The 11,855-nt window shown below is 34.3% G+C and overlaps 1 protein-coding gene and 1 long non-coding RNA gene across 2 annotated transcripts in view; one reads left to right on the forward strand and one right to left on the reverse strand.

Annotated features, from left to right (window-relative positions):
- Positions 1-11,855, forward strand: part of KCNH8 (potassium voltage-gated channel subfamily H member 8) — a 345,406-nt gene that overhangs the window by 205,892 nt on the left and 127,659 nt on the right. The window contains exon 7 of the mRNA XM_017522526.2: positions 9,910-10,067. Within this exon, the coding sequence (XP_017378015.1) occupies positions 9,910-10,067 (158 nt within the window). The remainder of the gene's footprint in view (positions 1-9,909; positions 10,068-11,855) is intronic.
- LOC108299933 overlaps positions 1-11,855 on the reverse strand; it is a 115,252-nt gene that overhangs the window by 94,189 nt on the left and 9,208 nt on the right. The window lies entirely within an intron of this gene.

Below are 11,855 nucleotides of genomic sequence, written 5' to 3' on the forward strand. Positions count from 1 at the left end.
TTATTAATCATAAAGAAAGTGAAAATAACTTCACTACGACCAGAATGGCTAAAAGGAAAATAAGGGAAAAAAATCAGAAATTGCCAAGGATTGGGGGAATATACAGAGAAACATAAAATTTCATACACTGCATATAGAAATGTGAATTAGTACAGTCTCTCTATTAAACTCTTTGCCAGTTTCTATTAAACTGGAACATATACGTATTTGCTGGCCCAGCAATTGGACTCATAAAATCAGTGAACATACTGATTTAAACAAAATTAATTAATGAGAATCAGGACAATGGTTATGTTTTGGAAGTTAATGGCTACACAGGATCATAAAGGAGGCTTCCAGTTCCAGTTATACCTCTATCCATTGTTGGTTACAAAGATGGTTTGCTTTGAGAAATTCATTAAACTGTCCCCTTAAGATTAGTGCACTTTACAGTACATATGCTATTCTTCCAATACAACATTTTTAAAAATGTTGAGCAATTTTTACATGGAAACCTATAGTTTAAATGCTAAATATTATCTTTATATGATTCTAAAAATTAAGTTTCAAAAAACAATTCATAGATATTACTAAAAGAACTTCTGTCCTGAGCTGGAAGGAGGGTAAGAATTATAATAAATCATGTTTTAGTGGCAGTATACAGACAGACTCTTAAAGTACATATTTTAGCTCTTCCACTGCCTAGTTGGGTAACCTTCAGCAAGTTGATTGTCTGAGTGTTTCATGTATCACTAAATCGACATATTACCTACTTTAAAGGGACAACGAGATAGCCAAAATAGATAATACCTAGAAAGTACTTAAACAATCCCTGTCACAAAGTAAAAATTTAATGCATGATAGCTATATTACTTTTATTATTATTATTGTCACTTTAACACCACTATAAGAGGTCTGTTAAGTAACAATAAAAATAATACTATTAATATGTTATGCAATTTTAGATTAAGTCATTCATTGACCCTGTTCCACACTTTTGAAGCCTGTAAAGTAGTAGTAATACCAGTAGTAATAGTAATAACAATGACAACACCTGCCTAGTGATCCATAACCCAGGGAGCTGGACTCCAAATTTTACACTGTTAGCCATTCTGCCCTATGGCTTTACAGAAACACCTGTCAGAATGGGTGCTATAGCAATCCCAATGTCTCAGTGGGATATAATGCAAAGTTTTATGTCTCTCAGGCACCCAGGCTGACAGAAGATACACATCTTGCCGTAAGCTTCCACAATTATCAAGGCAGGGAGGAGAAAATGTGAGAAATTATGCCCTGGTTCTCAACACTTTTGCATAAAAGCATTCCCGGTTACCCCTGCTCTCACAGTTTTGGCCAAAGCAAGTCATAGGGATGCACTTAATCTCTTCAGATGGTAAGGAAATATAACCTTTCCAGGAAATAAGGAACCATAATATTTGGTAAACGGCACTAAAATCCTACCACAAATACTAAGAATATTATTTTCCTCAAATGTGAAAATGAATACAATAGTTCTAATTAAAATGCAAAGAGCTGGGTATTGTTTAACCTAATTTTTTTTTTCTCTAGTGAGCATACATGTATGATTTCATTTTGGGACGAGCATCAAATGTATTAACACATTTTTTATTATTTATCTTAGTGTTCATTAATTTCTTTTTTGAGACAGAGTCTCACTCTCTCTCCCAGGCTGGAGTACGGTGGCACAATCCCAACGGCTCACTGCAGCCTTGGCCTCCTGGGCTCAAGCAATTCTCCTGCCTCAGCCTCCCGAGTAGCTGGGACTACAGGCACCCACCACCACACCCAGCTGACTTATGTATTTTTAATAGAGATGGGGTTTCACCACGTTAATCAGGCTGGTCTCAAACTCCTTATCTCATGTGATCCACTCACCTCGGCCTCTCAAGGAACTGGGATTACAGGCATGAGCCGTCATGCCCAGCCAAGTGTTCATTAATTCTAGGCTTTGTAACTTGAATAATTAATATTTACTTCAAATGAAACTAATAACCCTCATTGTTAATTTTTTAATTCCTTGATTGAATATTATAGATTAGATAGTTCTTGTATTTTCTATTTTTACTTAAACTTGGAAATTTTATCATCTAATAACTACATCTATAAGCACAATAAATGTGTCAAAACTTTCTATAATTAAGACTAATTATATAAGGTTTTTTCAGTATGCTGATGTTTAATCATTAAATTATTTCTATTAAAAATGATTAAATGTTTCCAAAGTTCAATATCTAATTTGGAGTTACATATTACTGAAAAAGTGAATAATTTAGAGGGAGTCAAAATAGATGGTCTGTACATATATCAATGGGCATGTTACATGAAAGTCTGTTGATATGGTAAACTTACATAACAAAATAAAAGCAATGCACAAGACTGATATAACACAAATAATTAGTTGTAGACAATAAGTGGGGAATATTAAAGATCCACTGGTAGTGTACACTGTCTCCTCTGACCCACAAGCAAGATCACAGTTGTATTTACACGTCTACAGTTTGAATGATTGCAGATTAATAAAATTATGAAATCTTAGGGTTACCAGAAAAAAAGCATACTTCTTTTGGATGCCTTGTTCATCTTTGAGTGTCAGGGGCTCTGCACAAGGCAAAGAACACAAGTCCTCAATAGCAATATTTTAAGATGCTTAAGTATGTTAAAAAGCTGAAAGGTATACCTATGCTCTAGCTTTTCCAATAAGAACGCAAGCAGTCTATTAGGAGAAATATGTATGAAAAACAATGACATTTGGGGGTTTAAGCTGGCAAAAGTTCACTTCAATAAATAGTAATAAAAGGTTTTATTTAAACCCTGACAATTTAATAAGGCTATATTATTTGAAGTATTGAAACTAATTCTAAACATATTAGAAGAACTATTATCCCACCCAATAAGAAAAAAAAATTAAATTTATAGCATCAAGTGTTAGCAAGGCTATGGAGTAACAAGAACTCTGAAAACAATGCTGATGGGAATTGTACATATTTGCTCCTGACTCCCACACTGGCAAGACTACTTCTGGGATGGTAAATTTAATTCTAAGTACCTTAAAAGAGTGATTTTCTTTTTCTTTATTGCATTAAAGACTTGAAAATTCCTTTTCAAAGTGAAAGTTGATGAGGAGGCTTAATATATAAAATGAATGAAAAGTAGCCTAAAAATTGGAAAGGGTGGGTGGGTGGAGGTGGAACCCAAATTCTTCCTTTCTTCCATGAGGCTTTTGTGAAAACCACCAAACTAGAGAGCATCATCAGGGCTATGAAGAGGAAACCACATCAATAAGAGATGGTTGAAAGAAATGAAGATATTCAACCTGGAAACAGATGAACTTGATGGCTGATCTCAGATATTTACAGAAAGAATGTTTGGCTGGGAGAGGGCAATGCCTTCTGTGCTGCTACTGAGAACAAAAGTAGAATAAAGGAAAGGAAGTTATGAGAATGAAGGCGTTTCCTCTGACTTAAGGAAATTAAGGTGGTGATGGATGCTCCACTTATATTGATTTGATCTTCATCATTGATATGAATGTATTAAACTATATGTACCTCCAAAAGATATTGGTACATTTATTATGTACCAATAGAAAAATGAAAATTTTTCTAAAATATGAAAAAATACATAATGATGGATATGGCCAACTGATGAAACTATGAATAACTGACCCTACAAATACAAAGTAAAAGCCAATACCAGCATCAACTACACCTCAGTCTACCTGATTGCTTTTTGTCAGCTTTTTTTCTCCTAACTATAGTTGTTCTTAAATGCTGTTTCTCACTGGACTTATGCTATTTCATAAATCTTTCACCTCAGATAAGCAAGAGGGACAAATCTGACAAGATGAGCAAGGGTGAAGTGATATGAAACTCTCATCCACTAATATTGGCAATCAATTGCAATTATTCTTAGGATTGTTAGTCCCTCAAGCCTCACTTCAGTAATCAGCTCTATTCATTCATTCCACACCTTCTAGCTCAAATTTGCTGTGATATTATATTGTGTTTGAAAGAGTGCCTCATAAGCAATGAAAAAACCAGAGTATCTTTAGAATATTAGTCGGCAGCTGGTTTGATTAAATATCCCTTGGCCCAGACTGTACTAAATTGATTAATTTTTAAAGAAATGGCTAAATGAAGACATTAATTATTTGTATGTGGTACATATGCTTTCATGCACACTATTGTATCTTAATTTACTTTTTAACAAGTCAGCCAATATGATTTTAAAATTATTTCCCCATCTGTCATGCATGCTAATAAAGAAAAGAAACTTACTAATTTATGCCATATTAATTTTAACCTTTTTGTTCTTTCTAGTTACATAGTTCTTGAGGAAATCAAACTAGAAAAAAATGGATTTAGCCTTTCTGCTTTTTATTCCACATAAATAGACATAAGTGAGACAAGTGAAATACTCACTTTTGGCAGCCTTAACAATATGGAAACAGCCTGTGTACACATTTTTCTCTTGATTGTCTTTTTTAAATCATTCTGTGTAAATCTGAAGTACAATAAGGCAAACTATATGTACCCCAAAAAGATGTACATTTATCATGTATCAATGGAAAAAAGAAAATTTTTCTAAAACATGAAAAAAATAACTACCTAATGATGGATGTGGCCAACTAGTGCAAAATAATTGTCATCTGATGCATTAGATAATTCAATTATATTCTGCTTCTTTTGCATGGGTATATTATGATGAGTGTGTTAGAAATTCTATAAACCACATGGAGTATGTATGGTAATTCTCTATTACTCTGCTTGTTTACTCATTATGTGCGATACCAATACCATGTGCCATAAAGGATTGTTTATGCATATACAAGCACATGGAGACATTAAGGTTTCTAGGTGAGAAATCCTTTGAATTAATTTGTTATGGATTTTTAAATTTCTTAAAAATTTAAACCGTATGTGTGTGTTTTGCACTTATGGACAATTGTGCAAATTGATCATAAATGAAATTAATAAGATCAATTACATATAAAACTGTAGATATTAATGAATACACTTCTATATATTTTTCAATGTACAGCTGAAAAACATTATACTTATGCTTCTGGACTCTCAAAACTAAAAGTTATACTGCTGCTTTCAGATGGGTTATGGATTGTCTGGAGATCACATTCTTATTGTAATATTTAAATAAGTTGCTGATTTGATTAGCCAAAAATACAAACATCTTTAAGGGAATGAGATAGCTACAGGGGTGGAGCAGCTGCATTCAGTGTTTGTGAAGTTCCACTCTTTTTCTATGATTCTGTCATGAGGGACACCAGATCTAGAAAGCTCTTTCTTCCACCTCACAATCTTTTTAGTCTGTGCTTCCTTCACTTTCAGAGAAGAACTTGTACTTGCCATCTCTACAGTTCTCTTAAATGGAAGGCAGTATTCGCAAACATTGAGTTATCCTGGTTTGTGTACAACAGCACCACATCCTCATTACTGGATAGAAAACACGGTGAATTCTCTGTTATCCCTGAACAAAAGCTTAGTCCTTGTACTTCCAGAATCAAAGACAGTTCATCTCACCACGTTTAATTCTGTGACTCTAATTTGATATTATTTTACCTGGGTAGTGCTGATGCTGAATTTGATCTAAGGTCTACAATCAGAAATGCATTTCGTTGCACTGACCTATTGTTATTTCCTCTAAAATATATTTAGAAGTGCAGTAATCATTTAGATAATGGAAAGAAAATGGGATTGAATGTCAAAAGATATCCTCTCTCCCTCTTGCTTGCTAGCTGCATGACTTCAAACAATTAAATCTCCTGAGTCACGGTTAAAATACAAGAGATAGTAGTCCACCTGAGAGATGGCATGGGAAACATTCAAATTAATGAATGTGAAAGTGTTTTGTAAATATACCAGGACAATGCCTGTTCTTAGAGTATGACAAAAGTAGTTTTTTTGCTTTGAAATCAGCTACCAAAAAATGGTATCTTAGAAAATAATATATATCTAGGTTTTTCCCCTGCAAAGAAACCAAAAAATTTTCAAGTATTTCAAAAATAGATTTGTAGAGATGTTTTAAAATTTTTTATTCTTTTACTATCATCTATTTGTGTATAAAAGTCTTATAATTACTTCTTTTGAAATCTAAATTTAGCATATTTCTTTTCATTCCATTAACTCAGTTGAATAATACATATTTTTTTAAAAAGCTCTCTAAACTAATATTCTAAACTAATATTCTGTAACGAGTTATCCAAGAAAACACCTGCTCTTTTCAGAAGCCTGACCCACTATTTTGTTCTTTAGTCAACCACATAACTAACCATGTAGCTTTAAAAATGTTGCTGTATCAATCAACCGTAGGTCATTCGCTTCACTCATTCTTCCATTCATGGGAGTGCCCCTGGTATGTATATAGATGATGGCAATGGGTGTTCTGTGAAAACTGTGGTTGACCTCATGGCCACGTATTCAAGGAATTTATCCCATTAATTTTATAACAAACTTATGGGCTTACCTCAGCCTATATTGCAAAAGCCAAACGATACTAATGAGCTTAATAAACAACTCTGGATTTTCCTACTCATGAGATAAGAATTTAAATGCTTCACCTATGCTTCCTTTTAGAAAACATGAAATTCAAATCTTTGCTTTATTTCAAAGTGGGTGGCCTGAGGTACTAAGTTGCATTGCGAATGCAGAAGTACATAAACCTAGAAAGATAAAGTGGAAGAGTGAACATTCACATGCTCACTTTATAGTCTGTTGGCATTCCGCTGACTTGACTCCCTCTTGGTGGCCATGTTTCCATGGTCCAGTGGTGTTTTGCCATGACAGTGTTTTAACTGTGCAGTGGAATTCACCTGGGATTGTTTTTAATCCCATTGTGAGTGCTTTACCAATTAGCTTCTTTCTTTCATATTCTCAATATTAACAACATTACCTAGATATTTTTATTTTTTGATAAAAATATCACTCCTAATAATGCAGTATTTAAAAGTTAAATCATTCACAATAGACTAAAGCAACTAATGTTTTCTTTTTGGGTCACCCAGAACTTGCCTCCAGATCTGTGATGAGACCAGTCTCTGTGAATGTATCAAAACCCAGAGTCCTAAACTGGAGTTCAGGAGACTTGGTTTGGGTCTTACTCCTTCACTACCTTGCTGAAAGATGTAATCCTGTGCTTCAGTTTTATCAAATGTATCACCCAGGGCAAGTCACCTGAACTCTTTTACGCCTCAATTTCCTCACCTGTAAAAGGAGATAATAAAAATGACCACCTCTTAGCATTGTTGTAAGAATCAATGAGATCATGACAATCAAAGGCTTAGAACCGTACTGGGCTCATACTAAGAACTTATGTATTATCTATAATAATACTAATCTGCCTTGCCATAACTCCTGTGTATTTCACCTCACAAGGCTATACTGAGAATCAAATGATGTAATAAGTATTGTATTAGTTTTCTTATTGATGCATAGCAAACTTATGAGCTTAAAACCACATCCATTTACTGTCTCGCAGTTGCTATACATCAGAAGTCCAGGGATGGCTTAGTTGGATTCTCTGATCAGCAATTCAAAAGGCAGACATCAAAGTGTCAGCTGAATTGTGTTTTTTTGATTCTCAGGATCTTCTTTCAAGTTCACAGGGCTGTTGGAAAAAGTCATTTTCTTGTGGTTGTAGGACCAACGTTCCCATTTTCTTGCTAGATGTTAGCCAGAGGTTGTTCTCAGCAACTGGAGGCTTCCTGCTGTTCCCTGCCATATGACCCTCTCCGTAAGATGGCAGGTACTTTCCTCCAGGCCAGCAGGAGCGTGTCTCACTGACTTCCAATCCTTTGCCACCAGCTGAAGAAAATTTTCTTGCCTTATTAGGTCAGGCCACCCAGTATTATCTTCCTTTAGCCATGTCATGTAACTAATTATGGATTAACATGTCAACATGTTCATAGGTGCCAGCCTTACAAAAAGAGATATATGAGGGCAAGGGTCACTGGTCACTGGTGTTATTTTATAATTCTGCCTTCCACAAATGTGAACATGAAGTGAAAAAGTAAAATAACATACAAATACAAAGTGAACATTTTCATGAGTAATTTTATCATTGTTGTCATCACGATCGTGATATCAATAAATTCTTTTTCATCTTTTTTCTAAATTTAGTGACAGGGTCTCTATGTTGCCCAGGTAGGAGCCTCATGGCTATTCTCAGTCATGATATTTGTGTACTACAATCTCGAACTCTAGGGCTCAAGCAGTCCTCCTGTCTCAGCTTCCATAACACCTGGGACTACAGGCATGCACCACAGTGCCCAGAATATCAACAAATTTTTAACCTCATACAACACTGTTCTACTTATTTTTGGTGTTTTAAATTAGATGCAAAGAGTATCCCAATTCATTGGATAATGATAGAACTCAGAGCCTTGCATTGGCTTCATAACTCCTTGAATTCCTACTCTCATTGACTGAGATATTTACTTCCTGCCTTCTCTCCTTTGATCCTTGAGTAAGTGAACTCTGACACTCCCAAAAAATAGAGTTCCATGGATAAATTTCTTTCTGTTACAGTCACCAGACCATAAGATACTCAGAAAGTATCATCATTATATGTGTGCACCAACCCTGAAATTCCCTATGTCCTGGTTGTACTCAATCTTAAAACAAATTAAGGAAAATGTAATATTTTCCAATGTCTTAATGATAGTTAATGCAGGAACAAAAAGGACAGTCTCAGAGATGTTTATTCATAAATAGCAGGAGGGAACAAAAGAAGACCCACTTAGCTGTGGTGTTGTCATTTGATCAACACTCCAGAGAACCTCATATATTGTAAAATACTCAGTAATATATAACTAAATAATGATGCAGGGAAAGATTGAAAATAATTGCATTTTCATTAAAATGGAATTTAACCTATAAATCCACACAAGAAACTACCAGTACTTTGTTAATAGGAGTGTCTTCAGGGCAGGACTGAATCCCATATCAACACAGAGATTAGTAAAACTTTTCTACATAGAAATAAGTAATATTATATAAAATAAGGAATACAGACTTCAGATTATATTTAATGGGCTTTTTTTTTTTTTTTTTTTTTTTTTGAAACAGAGTCTCATTCTGTTGCCCAGGCTGGAGTGCTGTGGTGCAAGCATGGCTCACTGAAACTACAATCTTCTGGGCTAAAGTGATTCTCTCACCTCAGTTTCTGGAGTAGCTGGGACTACAGATATGTGCCAGTATGCTCAGCTAATCTTTTTTTTATTATTATTTTTAGTAGGAATGAAGTCTCGCTTTGTTGCCTGGGCTGGTCTTGAACTCCTTAGCTCAGGCAATTATCTTGCTTCATCCTCCCAAAGTGCTGCATTACAGGCATAAGCCACCATGCCTGGCTTGTATCTGTATTAAAACTTGACTCTGCCACTCTTGGCAATATAATCTTGGATAAGTTACTTTTTCTTTGGGATTTAATTTCTGCCTCTGTAATCAGAGTAACACTGTCTACTTCAGGAGATATACTGAGATTTAAGTGAAAAACCCTATACCAAGCTCTTAGAACAATATTGAGTACATAGTGAACACTTAGTAAGTGATGACTATTGTTTCTATTGCTGCAATTATTTATTTTAATCATCTTAACATGTGGTTCCATGTCTGGAACATATTATGTGCTCGGAAAATATTACATCTTTCACCCTTCTTCAGTATCTGTTGAGTTGAACTGGATCTGTAGAGGAGAATATTTTGGATAGTATCAATATGAACTAGGCTAAGTGGTTACAGTTTCCTAATTTTATTTAATTTTCTATAATTTTCTTCTTCCCTTCCTTCCTGCTTGCTTGCCTGCCTTCCTTCCTTTCTTCTTTCTTTGTCTTTCCTGCCTTCTTTCTTCTTCTCTGTCTCTTCCTTTTATTTCTCAATCTTTTTTTTTCCCCCCAAGCAGATATTATTTTAAATTTCCGAACAACTTATGTCAGCAAGTCTGGCCAAGTTATCTTTGAAGCAAGATCAATTTGCATCCACTATGTCACAACCTGGTTCATCATTGATTTAATCGCAGCCCTGCCTTTTGATCTCCTGTATGCTTTCAACGTCACAGTGGTGAGTAAAGAGCTCCCTGCCACACGGCCTTTAAGGTTTGTTTATTTTCCCCATGTTTAGGTTTTAAATGTTTATGGCAATTTATGCTTCCAGAGTTTTGTGCCTTCTTCAGTAAAGATGCCCTGATGCCCAATGATATACAGGCCAGATTCTTCAGTTGATGAAATTATTTCCTTTTGAAATTCACGTTACCTGTTCCCACTTTTTAAAATGCCTAGAACCAGGAAATACAGATAGGCTGAATTTATCATGAATACTGACCCACTAAACAAATTCTTTAATAAGGAAATCCTCTGTAGGAATTTAAGCATCACTTTATATTACCTAGGCAGATACTTGTCTCAAGAATTTGCTGGAAAGTTTGAAGTGTTTTTTTTTGTTGTTGTTGTTGTTGTTTTTTCTGCTTTTATGACCCTTAACTGCATACTTCTTTAGCATTTTGCTACTCATTGGCAAAACCAACTGAAGACTGATCCAGATAGAGAGGACTGCTGAATTTAAAAAAGGGAATTCAACCACTTCTTAGAGGTCCTTGTAAAACTGTTGGATGAAGCAAAAATCTAAATGATATGACTAATGTAAAACTTTAGAGTTCTCTTGAATTTGCATGAATCCTTGTACCTTCTTTTTCTTGCTCTAAATCCCTCACCTTCATGTAGCCTCACAGAACAGAAAGCATATCACTTGTAGTGGTAGCCATTTTTATTGTTTAATGATTGGTATGCTTAAAAGTATTAAATACTCCCTTATAAAGAAACTTCTAGAGAGGCCATTTGTGAAGCAGTAATGCAATTTTCTGCTAGAGTAACCAATTATGGCACATAAAAATTTATTAAACATTAGTTTAAATTAAGCAGATTTTCTAGTCAGTTGACAGTACTTCATAGAAATCATATCCTCTTTTAAAAATTTAAAGGCATAGTTATCAATATTAAACACAATAATCACTGTTTCAAATAGTTATTATTAACTTCAGAATGAATACAGAATTGTGATCCTGACTTGTTAGTGCAGACTTGTGCATTTGTTAATTGACTTTACAATAGTTTCTTTTTATTCTTTTTCTTTTTAAGTTGTGAGGTTGATAGTGCCAACATCTTTAAAACATTTATGACTCAACTGAAAAGAAAGCTCCCAGGAAAAATCTAGTATATCTCAATCACTGCTACATTGAATTGTTATCTGGGCTTTCTAAAGTGCTTTTTAAGACTGAATTTGACTAGATAAGTGTACCATAATGAAACCATAATGGCTTAAAACCATGTTTTTGCAAGGCTGCAAAATAAGTATATAATTCACAAAAGGTTAAAAAAATTTCCAAATTCTCTTGGCAAATTGTTTTAAATTGTTCATTAATTATTTAATACAATTCTATTTTAAATTAATTTCCTGCTTTGCTACTAAACACTAATACATTTTTTATGTTTCATTTTTGAGTACTGAGCAAATAAGATATTTTAAATATCTATATATAATATATATTATTGATATATAACATACATTTTTATATCATCAGCATTCTCATTGCTCAAAATTAATATGGATGAAGAAATGTCTTAAAGTCTAATTCTCATGTTCAACTAATTTTAAATATGTATATACTTTGTTATACTCCTGTTCTCTTTTCATCAATCTTACGTAATCTAACACAAACGCTTTATAATAATAAAAGGTGTAGGGCAACATCTATGTCAAAAAAAATGAAAAAAGAGGCCGGGCGCGGTGGCTCAAGCCTGTAATCCCAGCACTTTGGGAGGCCGAGGGGGTGGATCACGAGGTCAAGAGATC

The sequence above is a fragment of the Cebus imitator genome, unplaced genomic scaffold, assembly GCF_001604975.1.
Source record: "Cebus imitator isolate Cc_AM_T3 unplaced genomic scaffold, Cebus_imitator-1.0 Scaffold24, whole genome shotgun sequence".
In the NCBI taxonomy this organism is placed as follows: domain Eukaryota; kingdom Metazoa; phylum Chordata; class Mammalia; order Primates; family Cebidae; genus Cebus; species Cebus imitator.